Below are 16,497 nucleotides of genomic sequence, written 5' to 3'. Positions count from 1 at the left end.
GCCGCCCAGGATGTCGCAGCGGAAAAAAGGAAAAGCCCCCAGGGATCGTTTCACTGAAATGCCATTTTTGTTCCCGTTCCCTAGGTGTTCACGGAGAGTGAGTTCCCCAGCAGAGGAAATATCCCAAGGAAACCATCAGTAACTGTAAAACTCAGCGACTGCGCTGAGCCTGGGAAAAAGCGCTGGGCAGATTCGAGGACGAGCTTCTCAGCTCCGCTTTCAGTCTCCGAGAACCCTGCTGGTTCCTTCGATGGCCACGGGCGAAATTTGTCTCTTGCTCCGTCCGTTGTGAGGCAGTCCAGAGAGACGCAAGAGGACCCAGCGAGAGGGCAGCAGGTGTGGCTCTGTGAAGGCTCTTGAGGTTTGGGCCAAACCCACAACCATCTCTGGCTTGTTCCAAGCTGGGAAGTGGACATTTCCCCGTGGAAGCATTGTTGTCTATTCAGGGTAGCCGACAGGATGTTGGGCCCCTGGGCTATGTGGGGGCAGGGATGAGGCCATAGCCAGAAGGGGTGGGGCTAGAGCAGCCAGCCCTCAGTGCTGCCCAAACGTGCGGTACCTCCTCCTGCTCCACAGCTAGAGCATATGGCACGGGGCTTTGGAGCACGCCACCTGGCCCACCTGTGGTGATACTAAAGGGCCGGGGACCCCGGGCCCCTGCACCCTTCCCTGCCGTTGGTTGGTCTGTGTCTGTTGCACAGTGAATCACGCCCTAAGCAGCACGTGGTAAAAGTTCAATGTGGTTTCCAGGGGCTCTTGTTCCTTTCCACCCCCCGCCATGTGGTTCTTGCCCAGCTCTCTGCTTCTTGTGACCCACTTCTGGAAAGGGGCTCTCCCGACCTGGCCTTCTCATCGAGAACCTCTTCGGGTTGAAAGAGACATTGGCCCCCTCCAAAAAGCATGGTCGTGTCTTACCACTCGACGGAGCGCAGAAGTGAATCCGCCCCCACGCAAGGCCTGGCTGTAAGTAAGTGGCGGTGCTTTTGATTCCGTAGGCCGGCCAGCCTCCCGGAAGGGAAAATGCTGACACAGAAAGCGATTCTCCCCAGGACCAAGATGCTGCAGAAACCAGCAGCCAAGAGCAAACGCATCCAAATTGGCAGAAGGAGCTGAAGAGCCTCCCTGCTGCTGTTGAAAAGGTTAGATGCCTGCAGTGTCCCTCCGGCTCAGAAGGGATGTGTGCGGGGACAGGACACGCATTGCCACGGCTTTTCTCCTTTGCAGATTCTCTTCCTGGAGACACGGGAGCAGGCTCCTGACACAGCCATTCTGCTGACCAGCTCTGCAGGTGGCTACATACACGCCTGGTCGGTCAGTAGGGAAGGGGGCATGCTGGGCAAATTTCGGGCAGTGCACGGGGACGATGTGAATGCAGTAGTTGGGACCATGTCCACGGATCCAGACGACTTCATCTTGCTGACTGGAGATTCCCTAGGCTACATTAAGGTGATCGCTTTATTACTTGAGAGAAACAGCCTCGTGGAGAGTCTGACTCATAGAACACTAGAACTGGAAGGGACCTTGAGAGGTCTTCGAGTCCAGTCTCCTGCCCTCACGGCAGGACCAAGCGCCATCTAGACCATCCCTGCCAGGTGTCTGTCCAACCTGCCCTTACCTACCTCCAGGGATGGAGATTCCACAACCTTCCTAGGCAATTTATCCCAGTGTTTAACCACCCTGGCAGGAAGCTTTTCCTAATATCCAACCTAAACCTCCCTTGCTGCAGTTTCAGCCCCTTGCTGCTTGTCCTGTCCTCAGAGGCCAAGGGGAACAATTTTTCTCCCTCTTCCCTGTGACACGTTTAGATACTTGAAAACCGCTCTCCCGTCCCCTCTGTCTTCTCTTTTCCCAACTAAACAAGCCCAATTCTTTCAGTCTTCCCTCAGAGCTCATGTTCTCTAGACCTTTCATCATTTTTGTTGCTCTTCTCTGGACATTCTCCAATTTCTCCATCTTTTTGAAATGTGGTGTGCAGAACTGGACACAATACTCCAGTTGAGGCTTAATCAGCGCAGAGTAGAGTGGAAGAATGACTTTTCATCTTGCCCACAATACCTGTTAATGCAGCTCAGAATCATGTGGTTTTTTTGAGCAGCGTTACACTGTTGACTCATATTTAGCTTGTGGTCCACTATGATCCCTAGTCCCCTTTCTGCAGTATCCTTCCTAGACAGTCACTTCCCATTCTGTATGTGTGAAACTGATTGTTCCTTCCAAAGTGGAGCACTTTGCATTTGTCCTTATTAAACTTCATCCTGTTGACCTATTAATCCTTTCCTATTTACTCTGAAGAGAAGGATTGAAAAGTCCTAGGATTTGTGACTTGTGTGCGGGGCAACCAGCTTGTTCTGTGGAGAGGCTGGGAAAGTGATGAGCTGTGTGAAAACGTGAGATCTTGATTGAAAACCCAGTGAACGAATGAACAAAACTGGAGTGCGAACGGGATTCTCTCTTGTCCTAGCGATGTCATAAGAATGAAAACTGGGGAATGAGTCAATGCATCACTCGTAATACGGTGAATGGGAGCGGTACGGCTGGTTGCTTCCTTTACTTTCAGGGGGATGGCTCTGTAAATGAAAATTAAGACATTACTAACAAAGTCTCTCCTTAGATCTGGGATATTGAGAATTACTGCAAATCAAAAGAGGTAAAAGTTTCCAAGACCAGAAAGACAGAAACATCTCATCGAAATGAGAACATGTTTCGTGACCTAATCCCAAAACACTGCAGAGTCCCTGCCGGAAGAACCCCATCTATGGAAACTAATGAGGTAGCGCATTGCCGAATTTGTGCTGTAGAGAGTTTGTTACACTAATTAGCCGTCATGCAGCCTTGTTTCCCTAAGCTCTTCTCGCATTCTGGGTATTTCAAATGTTTTGCTATGGACTGAATTTTCAGTAGGCTCTAGTCTGATATCCCTGTGTAATAAATGGGACCTGTGCTTAAATCACATAGGCGCTTAGGAAAATCCCATCCTATGCCCACAAATATTGCCCATGCATTTGTAGAAGCTTGGTGACGTATGACTGCCAATGTGGGTCATGTTCTCCCAGGGCACCTCGAACACCTCCTCCTTCAGCCCTGCCCCAGAGCTGATTTTAAATAAATAAAACCAAAAATGAACTGAGTGAAGGAGCCAAGCAACGCCGGGTACGTCGTCTAGAAGGTTATAAAGGCTCGTGCCACGTTGGAATGAAGCTGTCTCGCAAGGGAGCCGCTTCACAGATTCATTTCTCACGTCATGTTCTGCAGGTCCTGGATGGCTGGAGTACCAGCCTCACCCCCCCAGATCTTCTCAACGCCTGGAGGGGGCATCTGAAGAACGTGTCCCACGTTGTGTACGTGGAAAAGCTCAGGCTGATCGTGACCTCCAGCTACGACTGCAATGTCAAACTCTGGATGCTCTCGGGCAGGCACATAGGTACACTTGTTTGGCGATCAGCTGGCATTTTCAAGAGATCCACCTTTCGGGTAGACAGATCTTAGCAAAATGATTGCTGTGTTAGGTCACAAACAGCTTCCTCACCGAAGTGCCGTTTGCTCATGCCGCAGCATCCTGACCTGAGTAGGGTGGTGGGCTCTCAGCTCAGTCTAAATTGGGTGCCGCCAAAACACTATGTCCTGAGAAACAGTCTGAGCCCGGCTGTAGCTTTGGGTATAACGTGAGGGACGTGTCAGCCCACAGCCAACCACCATGAAGCGAAAACTATGAAGGACATCGCCTCCTGGGGCAAGACCCAGCTGAAAATCTTCAGGGAGAGAGAACGCTGCCAGTCAGCACGGCCACACTGGGTCGGACTAATTGTCCATGCAGCCCAGGGTCCTGGCTGCCCACAGTGGCCAAGCCAGGTGCCCCAGACGGAGGGAACGGCTGGGTCTGAGCTGCACTGGTAGGACCTTGCCAGCGGATCTAGGGAAGTGACTATCCCCCTTTTACGCGGCTCTGGAGGGAAACGAGGCAGTTACTTGGGTGACCGTTCCTGTCCCAGCTAGCCACAGCTGGCACAACGCTGCGGGCGGGGGGCTCGCTGATGTCCAGCCATTGCTCGTGGAGTGAGATCGGCCCGAGCACACGCGGCGCGCTGCGGCCAGAGAGCTTTCCCCACGGGGTGCTAACGGACTCTGAGAGCAGAGGGACTCTCAGGAGCATGTCCAGGCAGGCGGTCGCGGGGCACGTGCCATTTGCTATTTGTGATGCGGTAGCACCCCGAGGCCCTTCCTAAAGCGGGGCTCCCTTTGGGCAAGTAGAGAGGCCCTGCCCCTAAGAGCCTAGACCTGAGTGGAGATGATGGGCGGGGTGGCAAGTGCTGTGCACTGTAGTGATCTCTAGAATGTAAGAGCGGCCAGGCTGGGTCAGACCAAAGGTCCCGCCTGCCCCGGGTCCTGTCTGCCCACCGTGGCCAATGGCAGGTGCCCCAGAAGGAGGGATTGCAACAGGGAATCCTCATGTGATCCCTCTCCTGTCTCCCACTTTCAGACAGAGACTAGGGACACCATCCCTACCCAGCCTGGCTAATAGCCATCGATGGACCGAACCTCCATGGATCTATCTAGCTCTTTTCTGAACCCTGTTAAAGTTCTAGCCTTGACCATATCCCCTGGCAAGGAGTTCCACAGGTTGACTGTGCGCTGAGTGAAGAAAAACTTCCTTTTGTTTTTTTTAAACCTGCTGCCTATTAATTTCATTTGGTGACCCCTAGTTTTATACTATGGGAACAAGTAAATAGCTTTTCCTTATTCACTTTTTCCACACCACTCATGATTTTATAGACCTCTCTCCTATTTCCCCCCCCCCCTTTCTAAGCTGAACAGTCCAACTCGAACTGGCCCACAGGCTCTTCTTTAGGTAGGTGGGGGGCTGCTTTTTGGGGCTCAGCCCCGCAAAATTCTGAGTTCTCTCCCTTCCTACTGGCTTGTGCTTAGCTCTCCTGATGGGCCCTGAGCGCCTGTCCCTGCTTCAGCCCTGAAGCCTGTCTGTGGTGTGTAGGGCTGGCGGGAGATCCAGGTTAGCTTTTAGAAACACAAGAATGGCTGGTCTGGGTCCAGCGGCATAGCGAAGGAGGGGTGGGAGTGAGCGCACTGCGCAGGCTCACCTGGCATGGGCGGCAAGTTATATGGGCATCCATTCCCCCCGTCCCCGTCCCGTCCCTGCCGTGTGCAGCGTTCAGTCGGCTCCCCCTTGCCGGTGTGCACTGCCAGGTGCTGCTGCTGCCATGCGCGGCGTTTCCAGGTGACTGGGGAGATGCCTGGGCGTAGCGTGACGTCACGGCCCGGGACTTTAAAACTGCTCGGCGCTGCGCAGCCTAGCTCTGGGTTTGGGGTTTGGGGACTGGCGACCGAGTCAGCCCTCATTCTCACCCTTCCTTCTGACCGGCAGGGACGTTTGGGCAGTCGCTGTGGAACGTCAAGCTGCAGCACCTGAGGCCGGCCAAGGTGCCGTCGGATATCCGCAGAGTTGGCTCCACCCAGACCCTGAAAGTGCTGAACGAGGGCGAGTTCCCGCATTGGGAGTGAGTGTCTCGAAAGAGTCACGTTTGAGCACGTGCCTCGCTAGTGGGGAGGAATGTTCCGTGCGCCGGCTGCAGCTGAACTCGACGGAGTGGGCAGCCATGGGGAAAGGGGCTGCGGTGGATCGGCCCTGCAGCGAGGGATCCACCGGTTGTCGATTTATTGCGCTTGCTTAGATGTGATAAATCAATCTTCGAGCACACTCTTGTCAGTGCTGGTACTCTCCCCAAGATGAGAAGGATCGTTGGCATTGATGGAGAGCTGGCTCAGCTGACCTTACCCACGCACAAGACGCTGCAGTGTGTTGACTTCAGTTACACTATTGGGGTAGCTGAAGTGGATCAGCGCCATGTAGCGTAGATGAGGCCTTAGAATAGGGAGGGCACAGCTGGGCCTTGAGAGCAGCCCGTGTTAGAAGCAGAAATGCTGAGTCCCACCATGAAGTAGGAATTGCGGTGGTCTGAGGCCAGGTCTGTGCTAGACCTGGAAGGTTGGGTTAAGTTACACACCTCCAGCAATATAAAATACATAGCTGGAATTGGCTTACTTCACAGAGGGAGGCCGACAGGAGCAAACACTCCCATCGGCTTCCCTTACTCCTCACAACTGCGAGAAATACTGGCGCTGACTGGAGCTACCCTCAGTGTTTGATTTAGCAGGTCTTAACTAGACCCGCTAAATCAAACGCCAGAAGATCGATCTCTAGCACAGCAAGTGAAAACATGGCCCGAGAAAACAATAGCTAAAGGGCTTGGGAGGTGAGAACGGAAGACTTTTTCTGAACACAAAGAAGGTCCGTTTCAAGGCCTCTCAATTTATCCTAATTGTTTTGTATAGCCATAATACAGCCTCTGCTTTAAATATTCCCTCGTTAAATGAGCAGGCTGTGCTAGGAAGGAGGGGAAAGGCTTAGTCGTTTGCTGTGGAAGTTTAACCCTCTCCTTATGCCTCTGTGCCCAGGGGTACTCGAAGCATTATGCAAACGCTCAGCCAGCAGAAGAGGCAACACTCCATGCTGACGGAGTTTGTGCAAGGAAAATCCAGCATGATCTCGGCTGCTAATCTGAACTTTCAAAGAATGATCCAGAAGGAGAAGCACCTCACTGGCTACATGGAGGAACAGATTGAGGCGGAGTGGAAGGAGTGGGAAGAGACGGGGAGGCTGGTGAGGAACCCGTGGTGTTGTCTGACACGCTGCTTGAAGGGGGGGAAGTACCGAGGGCTGGAGGGAGACTCTTGCAGAGGGGAACAAACGAAGGAAACCCTTTTCTTTTTAATGCAATTCTCGCAGAAGAGTAAGATCCTGGGCTCCTCCTACAAGCCAAAACTGAGGCGTCACTTATCTGATTTCCTCCCGGATGTGAGGGCCTGTGTTTCCAATAAAGAGCAGGTCAGTTGCTGGAAGCCACGCCAGGGCGGCAATAAAATGGTGGTGGTTCATCAGGGTTTGCCCTGGGGGGCCCTTGCCACTGTATTTACCAGAGGCACCAGTGAGCACCGCTCCCGTTGGACAGGAATGGCTAGTTGCAATTCCCCCAGACCTGTGGAGGCGCAGATCAATATGGGGGCCGGTATTTGCCCACCCCTGAGCTACACCCTCAGGGCCTGTCCGAGGGAGAGGTTGTTAGTCCTTGACAATGGAAAGGCGGTGTCGTGTCAGCCTCTACAAACTTCCAAACAAGATTCCTTTTGTCTGGTCCAGGCCAGGGTCTATCACTGTATCCAGTATGCCGACCTGCAGGATGCCACCCCTCCTCCCGTTCTTGAGCTGTTGGGGGAGATGCAACAATTTCAAGCAAACTTGAGGCGAAAATCCAAGTCCGGGAGGAGGTTATCGACCTTTTCTCAAAAGCAGAGTCTGAGGGCGCAACGCAGTAAATCGGCTTCACGCACAAACTTTGCTGGAAGAAACGTGTCAGGCCCTTTGAAATAGATTGATCTGCAATAGGAAAAAATGAATGTGTGTGGAGAAAAAGCAACCTCCTACCTCTGTTTTCTTAACAGACGCTCGAGGCCATACAAGATACATGCATCACGTATTGCTTGCACTAGTCAGACACATTCCGGCCATCTGGTTTTATGTGTATTCAGAACCATTTTTGGGCCGGTAATGCCATGGACAGAAGGCTGGTGCAAATAAAGCTCACGTTTATTTTACCTACCAGCTTGGAGTTCAATGCACGGCATGCCCGTAGCGAAGGGGGCATGGGTCTGGAAGGGCTGCCAGGCGGAGTCCTGCCAATGGTGAAACGCTCCTTGTTGAAGAGATGTAGGAAATCAGGAGGGAATGTTTCATGGAGCGCGCCAGACCCCAATGCAGCGTGCTGCAGGGAGAAGTTAGGGCGGACAGGTTCTAGAGACTTTCGGTGTCGATCGCAGGGTTGTTTGGGGTTTGTCGGGAGGGGCTCCTCTCTGGTCTCACCAGCTAATGTATAATCCTGAGGAAAAAGTCGATTCTGTCATCCTATGTTGAAAGTATTTAACCAGAGCAGGCTGGACAGACGCCTGTCAAGGATGGTCTAGACTAGTGGTTCCCAAACTTTTCGGCATCACGGCATCACACCCCCTTTTTGACTTTTGAGAAACCCTCACGCCCCCTCCCCTGCCAGAATAGCAGCAAAACTTGTTGGGGGGGGGGGGGGGAAGGAACTGACTGAGGACACAAACAATAGCAAAACTTGGGTGGGGATTGATAGGGAAGAGAGGGGACTGGGTCATCTCGCGCCCCGCCCGGAGTTTCTTCATGCCTCCCCAGGGGGGCATGCCGCCCAGTTTGCAGACCCATGGTCTTAGACAGTGCTCGGTCCTGCCATAAGGGTAGGGGACTGGACTTGATGACCTCTCGAGGGCCTGTCCAGTTCTCTGATATATGAATATTTACCGGCAGCCGCTTTGCTGAGCGTGGTGCGGACCCTTGCAATAGCTCTGTCAGACAGGCGGGGCTCCGTTTTCTAGGTGGGTGGAAGGTGCGACTTGCTCAGTGCTCAGGAGTTAGCGCTTTTTACAAAGGAGTGTGATGTTTTGCTGCCCTTGGCTAGTCAAAGAAGTAAAAGAATCTTTACGACTTGGAGCGGGTGTCGCCCTGCAGATGGGCCATGCTGGTGAGGCCCTCGCTCAGCCAGGATATGAAAGTGTGGTCCAGCTGACAACAGCTTTGCAATAACTCGGGTAAACGCAAGAATACGATGGGCTATTGCTGCCCTCTGGTGGCCATCAGAGGGCACATGAGCGACAGGTGCAGAACTGCATGAACTTACTCAATATATGAACATCAGCGCCCCTTGTCAGTCCTCCCCACTGGCTACGGACGCTTAGCGTCCCCCATCCTCTGAAAGCATGGGCAGAAATACGAGCCCCCTGGGGAAACCACCCCCAGGTTGTGTGTTTCAAGATCTTGGAGTGAGCCAAGCCAAATCTGTCCAGCTCGAACACTGGCAAAGGAAAATCCCTTTTCTTTCCATTAAACATTTGCAAGTTACGTCAACGTTGTCAGGCTCCCGTGATCTTAAACAATTCTGACTGCAGCCTAGAAGGGCCGATGGGAGTAGAATAATTTGTACGCTCCTCACGGACCCGCTGTCAGAAAAGGGGATCTGATGGCAAATAAGTGGAGCGCTTCTCTTTGGCGTAAGGTGGTGCCCTCGATCCATTGTAAGTGAGAGAGTCCTGCAGACCATGCAAGGGAAACTTGAGATGGTTACAAACCGAGTGGCCGGATTCCTGTCCCATGTGGCACGTGTGTGACTCACCACGATCATCTGCCAGGGAGAGGGGACTGAGGCAAAAGATGCCGTCGCTTGCCCGGTCGGAGGACATGTGAGCGGCAGAGCCAAGCGTGGACCTTGGCAGCCAGCCCTCTTCGCTCCTTGGTCAAACCGCTAGCCGGCACTTGCATCTGAATCTCCCTGCCTTGGTGATCCCTGGATAGGCAAGGACCCCCATGGCACTGACCTGGGGGGGTGCTGCCACGCTTGTGGCCCTGGATCCACGCTGGTGTTGCAGTCATTGGTTGCTGTTGTGCTGGGTGTGACACGGGGGGGGGGGGGGCTGTCTGCTCTGTATCCCGGGTCCCCCTGCGCTGTGATGTGATTCCCGTTGACTCACCCACATGTGGATTGGCCCAGATGATAAAGCATCTGGATTCCGGGGGGGGGGAGACGGCCACCTGGTTGGGGGCAGGGCCGGGGAGCCGGGCAGGGTTGGCTGGGAAAACATGGAGAAGAGACTAAGCTGAGAACTGAGGGTTCAGGGGCCTGTGAACCCCACCCCAAGGGGTCTGAGGTTGCCTGGCCCTGACTCCTGTGCCCACATCGCGTCTGCGCTGCGCTGAACCCTGGAGAAGCAATAAACCCCCTCGATTCGACTGGCTGGTGGAGTCTCACCTTGCTGCGGACGGGGTGTAGGATCAGGGGGTACCGGACACGTCCTCACACCCCTACTGCCCTATGCCGGTCTGCAGAGACTGCGTGTGTCTGCAGTGCCCAGCGGGGGCTGGTCCCTGAGGGCAGGCATGTAGGCCTGGCCCAGCTGCCTGACACCTGGCCTAGGTGGAGGAATCAACGAAGGAAGGGGCGTGGCCACCTGGAGGCTGAAGGACCCGTTGCTGGGAGTGTCTGCTCGGGAGGATGAGCAGAGGAGACTGGCAGCAGGAAAGGGGGGTTCAGGGCCCGTGAGCCCTCCCCCCCCCCAAGAGGAATGAGGCGTCTGCTCTCGGTGTCTGAGCTAACATCGCTTCTGTGCTGGATCCCTGAGAACCAATAAAATCTTCTCTACTGGCCGGCTGGGAGTCACCCCTGGCTGCGGATGGGGGTGCAGGGCCAGGGGCTCCCCGCCACGTCGTCACAGGCACCGACTGTCAGCCTTGTCCGGTGCAGGCATTGAGGCTGTGCCTGCATTAGGAGCTTAGCGTGGCCTGGCTGGATGGCTGCAGTACATAGAGCCCAGCACAGATGCAATATTCTGAATCTGCATCTGTAGCAGCAAAAATGAGCTGTAGTTATCTGCACCCGTGGATGGCAGATACCTATGGATATAAAGCGGCTCCCCACAGATTTGCACTGGCTCCTGGCTCTGCCCTCCCCTCCTCATGCTGCTGCCTCTGATACAGAGGCAGCAACATGGGTGGGGGGCTGCATGTAACCGGGCACGTTAATCGATGAGCCCAAGCTCGTGTAAATGCTTACGTTTTCACATCTCTAGCTCTAGATACAAAATCTGAGCCCTGGGTACCTGCCTCCATCTGCAGATTTGCAGGGTTCTAGTTAGGGAAGTTAAAATGCGTTTCATTATGTAATCGTGTAACTGCTGAAAAATTCAGCAGTTACTTGCGGGGGGGGGGGGCAGGCAGGGGCTGGTGTGCCGGGGGGGCAGCTTAAAACTGGCTCGCCGCATGCACTCCTGGCTCCACCCTCTTCCCTCCCCCCGTGCTGCTACCTCTGATACAGAGGCAGCAACGTGGGTGGGGGGCTGTGTGTAACCGTGCATGTTAATCGATGAGCCCAGGCTCATGTAAATAGTTTTGTTTTCACATCTCTAGTTCTAGATACAGAATTTGCATCTGCATCAAATCTGAGCCCTGGGTACCCGCCTCCATCTGCAGATTTGCAGGGTTCTAGCGGTCAGATCTCTCGTGTGGCCATTCTATGCTGATGGGAAAGAGCTTCCCCCATTGACGTCATTAAACCAGCCCCGGTGAGCGGCGTTGTCAGCGGGAGCGCTTGCCCCACCAAAGTGCTGTCCATGGTCGGCACTTCTCCTGGTGTAATTTGTCACTCGGGGGGTGTTTTTCACACTCAGTGGTGTAAGTTCTACTGACAAGCGCTAGGGTAGAGGTTGCCTTAGGGAGTACTTACCCTTCCCTGCCTTGCACGCTTTGCCACGGCTGCACTGGAGAATCTGTCCCGGCGTCTTTTGGTCACGTGGAGCCAGAAACCTCGCCGTGGCCCAGCACGGAGCAAGCCGTTCTGGGTGTGCAGATGCCTGGCTCACAGGCGTGGAAGCCGGGTTGACAGGCCCGGGGGCGCTCGGTCCCTCCCTTCGAGAGTTTGAGCTGTAAAGCGCTGGTGGAATTTCATTTTGTGGAGTGGAACCCGGAGCAGACAGCTGCTATCGGTGGAGAGGAACCCGCTGGGTACCCATGCGACTGTCGGCGAGCTGCACGCACGCTGGGACAAGGGGACTGCTCAGCGCGTTGTCCGGTAATTAGCCAGCAGGAGCGCCCAGGGATGCAAACGGACGGGACGTGGCAGCTTCCACTCCACACGTGGGTATGTCGGACTGCCCGCTTGAAACCCCGCAGGGCTCGGCTGGAGCCGGAGGCGCCCTGCAGCCCTCGGCAGGGCCCCGTTTCGGGGCGGCGGCGAGTCGAAAAGGCTTCGGTTTCCTGTTGTAAGAGAAGGGCCGAGGGAGGGTGGCCGTTCTTCTGTTTATAGAGGAGTCCTGGTGCTTGCTGCTCTGTTCTCCCTGGAGACTGAACAGGACCTCTGTTTTATGGCCTTCACGGCCTCTTTCTCTTGGGACCAGCGGTGAAAGAAAGCTGGTGTGCCCCCCAGGGCAGTGCTCCAGGAAGAAGCAGCCGGCCGGCTGGGGTGCTCGGCTGCAGCTGCTCCCAGTGGGGCTGGGCTCTGGGGCACTCTCCTGCAGGCTGCCTTGCTAAGCGTCAGGTAGCCAGGCAGGGGAAAGGGTCTGGCTGGGGGTATGTGCCCCGCCCCAGCTGCTGCCCCGCCCTGGCGCCCTTTCGGGGGGGGGGGGCTGCAGCCACCCGCGGGTCTCCTCTTCCCCTGACTCCCAGGGAGCAAGGGGAAATGCTCAGCTGGTGCTTTTCTGTTGCTCCCGGCTGCTGAGGAGGGTGCAGCAGCCTGTGAACTTTTCCCTCACTCCCTGAGACCTCCCCCTCCTGAAATGGTGCCCTTGCCCTCACCCCTCCACCCCCAGCCCTGACTCCTGGGCCCCCCACGTTCCCCCTGCCCCATGTTCCCCCTACCCTTATGCACTAAATGCAACTGCCCTGTATTCGTAGGGTCCCTGGATGGCCACCCTAGGGCGGGATGAGATAGCAGGGGCGGGAGTATTTCGTTCTTCGGCTTTGTAGTGGCCTGATGTGATGGAAGGAAGCCGCCAATGAAGAGGTGTAAACCAACCCCCCCTTCTACAAATACGTTTTAACAAACTCTTCTGGAAGGCGAAGGCCTGCAGGGTAGAAAGGCAGACGCGCAGAGCTAAGCGAACGGTGCCCGGGCCTTCTAGGCATGTCAGTCGCTCAGTTATCGCTCTCCCGAGGAGAGTTGGGTTGTTTATGGACATGGCTTTGAGCTCTGGGACTCCATAGCGCTTTGACAATGGCTGCTAACAGCAGGGCTCGCCGCCCACGGGGCGTGTCACCTGGAGCAGGTACGTTTGGCTCCTGTGTTTGGGCATGCGCTCAGGGCTGATGCTAGCAGATGCAAAGCGTCGGCAGGTACGCCGCCCGAATGGGAGGGGGCAGCAGAAACAAGCCCTAAGTGGTTCATTTTCCCATAAAAATGATCCATTAGTATTTATGGCCTGTGTTAGGAACTGCTTCCAGAAACTCGCTGAAATCTATAATGTGGATGGGGTGACGGAAGCAATTTTGGCACCACTGGTCACTGTGCTGGTTCAAGGAGACGAGGTGGGTGAACAAGTGTGGCCTGACGTGCCCACGGGAGTGCACATTGGCCTGTTTATGTGCACATCTGGTGAGGCCTAGTGAGTGAGCAGGGGGCCATCCTCTGAGCTCTTGCGTGCTATGGAGGGGATTTCTGGCTCTGAGGGTTGCCCAAAGCTGGACTCCTGAATGGAGACTGGGGCCATATCTTCCCGATGTTGAAGATCGACATTGCCACGATTGATCTTCCGGAGTTTGATTTGGTAGGTCTAGACAACACCCACTAAATCGAACTCAGAGGGCGCCCCCATCATGAGGACGCGAGGAGTAGGAGAGGTCAATGAGAGCGTTTGCTCCCGTTGTTCTGCCTCGGTGGAGACGGCAGGGAAACCTGAATCGAGGCGTGTCGACTCTTGCTATGTAGTTCACGTAGCTGGAGTTGCTTATCTTACTTAGACCTTTCCCTGGAGTGTAGACCTGGCCTGGGTCAGCTGCCGTGTGTTGCAGTGGCTGGAACCCAGGGTAAGCTGCACTACAGTCGGGGCGAGGGAGGGGCAGAGGGAGGCTGAACCGCTGGCTGCAGTCACCTCAGAAGAAGGCTTGGCCAGTACTGCGCTCCCACCAGCCTTTGTCTTCCCAAGCTTGGCTGGGGCGTATAAAATAAACCCGGCCTGGCTAGCTCTGTGTATCAAAGCAAATGGAGACTCGGCCTCTCTGCCAAGCTTGGCCAGGCCCTACCCTGAGCCAGCTAGTGGCTTCCATCGCGCGCCGGGGCCACGTCCACACAAGGAAACGATTTTGAAAGTATTCGATTTGACTTAATAGCGCCCGAGTTCACAAAATCAAACTAGCGGGCCCACGCTACGGGGGAGACTTGAAATGAGTCCGAGGCCAGCTCCGGTCATGAGGACTCAGAGCTCCAGGGAGCATGGGGGAGTAGTTAGTTCACATTTCTCCGGGGAGTCATTTTTTCGAAATAGCGGCACCAGTGCATCCGCATGACTGCCATTTCGAAATAACGAATTCGGAATTAGCACTATTCCCCGAGGAAAGCAGGGGTGCGGATCTCGAATTACGCAGCCCATTATTTTGAAATAACAGGCGTGGTTGGGTGGACGCTCCGCTTATAAATTCGACCTAAGGGGGGCTATTTCGCAATAAAGCCCTAGAGCAAACCAGGGCTGAGAGCTCTCCCCAGCACTTGTGCTTGGCCGCACTTTCAGCTGACAGTGCTGCTGAGAAGGGGGGTGCAAAATGCTGGGCATGGGGTTCAGACTGGGGAGGGGGCTGGGGCTGATCCCTGCCCCAAAGAATCTTTCTTTATTTTCTTCACTCTTTTCTCTTTTTTTCCTCTTTTCCTTTTTCTCTCTCGTTTCCGTCCTGTAGCCCTCGTGCTCCCTCGGGGGGGCTGTTCATTCACAGCAGCAGGAACGGGTGACTCCCGTGGGCGCTGGATCCGCAGGAGATGGGTTTAGATTTTTCGTGTGCTCTCTCCGCTGGGACTGTTGGGAGACGACGGCATTGTTTGAACGTTGAAAGGCGGCCCGGAACTGAACTCGGACAATGGCTGCTGATAACATCACAGCTACCCTGTTCCTTAGGATCCTGGGCGCCTGCATGGTGAACAATGGGCGGATGTGTCTGTGCCTGGGCGGCTCCTGGCAGGGGGCTCCCCGGGGACACAGACTCCTGTGTGCTGTGCGGGGAGGGGGGAGGGCTCGGAGCACGGCAGGTGTGTGAAAGTCCTCCGGTTCACCCCCATGGAACTCCTCAGCAGCCCCCTCCCCCCCCGCTGTGACTGCAGACACGGGAACGTTGCCATCGGCCTGGAAGGGACGGGTGGGCGGGCAGTGACCGGGCGTAGCGGCGATGAGGCCGCCTTTCGGAGCCGTGGGAGAGGAGGGGCGCTAGGTGCTTTGGCCCGGGGTCTCGTAAACACCGGAGCCCCGTAAAAAAGGGGGGCGGGGCTCGCCCGGCTGTTAGCGGGAGTGGGGTCGGCGTGCCAGGGAGTGGATGCGGGGGCTTGCACACCTCCGTGCTCCGACCCGGCTCCCCAGCTGGGAGCACTGGGCGGCAGAGCAGAGAGAGCCTCCACCCCCTGGCGTACCAGACAGAGCGGGGCAAGGCCCCGGGCTCCAGTGGGAGCAGAGACTGGCCTGGGGGTTAAACAGGTGGGCTCGGGCACGTGAGAGAGCCCCAGGGTGTGTTGGGAAATGGGACAAAAGGCAGTGGAGGTGGGGGCCACGGGGCCGGTTGGAGGTGGGAGTCGAGGTCTCTGTGGAGGTGGAACGGGGACGGGCTGGGGGACAAGCAGCCTATGAGGGGTGAGAGAAGTGGGGTAGAGAGAGGGGTGATGATGCCGCAGCAATGGGCCCAGAGAAACGCCCATGGCAGCAGCCCTCTGAATGGGTCTGGGGGGAGCGTTCGTCAGACCGAAGACCAGGCAGGTGCAGTACTGAAGCCACGTGGTGAGCGGAGCCTGGGAGGCGTTTTTGCCATGTCCATGGAGAGGAAAGCACGTGTCTCCTGCTGGAAGACCCGGTGACCTGGAGACCGAGCCGGCGCGGGGGGACCTAGGAAGAGGCCCCAGTGGAAGATGAGCCAAGGCTACATGGGAATGGAAGTCGCTGAGGGGGAGGGGGTGGAATCTCCATCCCTAAAAGTTTTTCAGTCCCGGCTTGACCAAGCCCTGGCTGGGTTGATTGAGTTGGGTTGGTCCTGCCTTGGGCAGGGGGCTGGACTTGACCTCCTGAGGGCTCTGCCTGCCCTGGGATTCTATAATTCTAGTGTGGGAGGCGGGAGACCAGCAGAGACACAAGCAGGAGCTGAAATGGGAGGCGGTGGCTGACAGGCAGGCGTGGGCTGGGCGGGTGTGACTGCGGGAGACGGTTAGCCACATTGCAAAGGGAAACGCTCCCTCTGGCGTTTTCTTCTGGCTCGAGCATCGTTGTTCTCTCCAGCAGCCTTGGGAACGGCAAAACATTGCTCACCAGCGACGGTGTGAGGTGCAGAGACACAGTCTGACGCTCTGGGCCCAGGGGACGGGCTCGGGACAGTGGCTGGAAAACCACCGTTTTTAAACTACTGTGGGTTTGGTCTTGTCTTTTCCTTTAAGGCAAACTGAGCGTAGGCCACAGGGGTGTACCAGGTATGCATTGACACCTTCCTTAGGGCATGTTTAGGCAAGGAAATTATTTAGAAATAATAACTCCCAAAATCACAATTTTAAAATAGCGTGTCCACACGATGGGAAGCCTTGAAATGAGTCCGAGACAGGCTCCATTCATGTGGACACGCAACCTTGACTTAGGGCCCCCAGGAAACACTGGGGCATCATTAGTTTGAATGATTCTGAGTAATTATTT

General features: G+C 55.5%; 1 protein-coding gene across 1 annotated transcript in view; it reads left to right on the top strand.

The window, feature by feature from the left end:
• EFCAB8 (EF-hand calcium binding domain 8) overlaps positions 1-9,506 on the top strand; it is a 47,697-nt gene extending 38,191 nt beyond the window's left edge. Inside the window, exons 19-27 of the mRNA XM_025180021.2 lie at positions 85-336; positions 996-1,139; positions 1,225-1,446; positions 2,612-2,770; positions 3,253-3,421; positions 5,378-5,510; positions 6,469-6,673; positions 6,800-6,898; positions 7,211-9,506. Of these exons, the coding sequence (XP_025035806.2) occupies positions 85-336; positions 996-1,139; positions 1,225-1,446; positions 2,612-2,770; positions 3,253-3,421; positions 5,378-5,510; positions 6,469-6,673; positions 6,800-6,898; positions 7,211-7,441 (1,614 nt within the window). The 3' untranslated portion in view covers positions 7,442-9,506. The remainder of the gene's footprint in view (positions 1-84; positions 337-995; positions 1,140-1,224; positions 1,447-2,611; positions 2,771-3,252; positions 3,422-5,377; positions 5,511-6,468; positions 6,674-6,799; positions 6,899-7,210) is intronic.
• The last annotated feature ends 6,991 nt before the right edge of the window (positions 9,507-16,497 follow it).

Source organism: Pelodiscus sinensis, chromosome 18, assembly GCF_049634645.1.
Source record: "Pelodiscus sinensis isolate JC-2024 chromosome 18, ASM4963464v1, whole genome shotgun sequence".
NCBI classification, from domain to species: domain Eukaryota; kingdom Metazoa; phylum Chordata; order Testudines; family Trionychidae; genus Pelodiscus; species Pelodiscus sinensis.
This window is presented reverse-complemented; position numbering and strand designations above follow the sequence as displayed.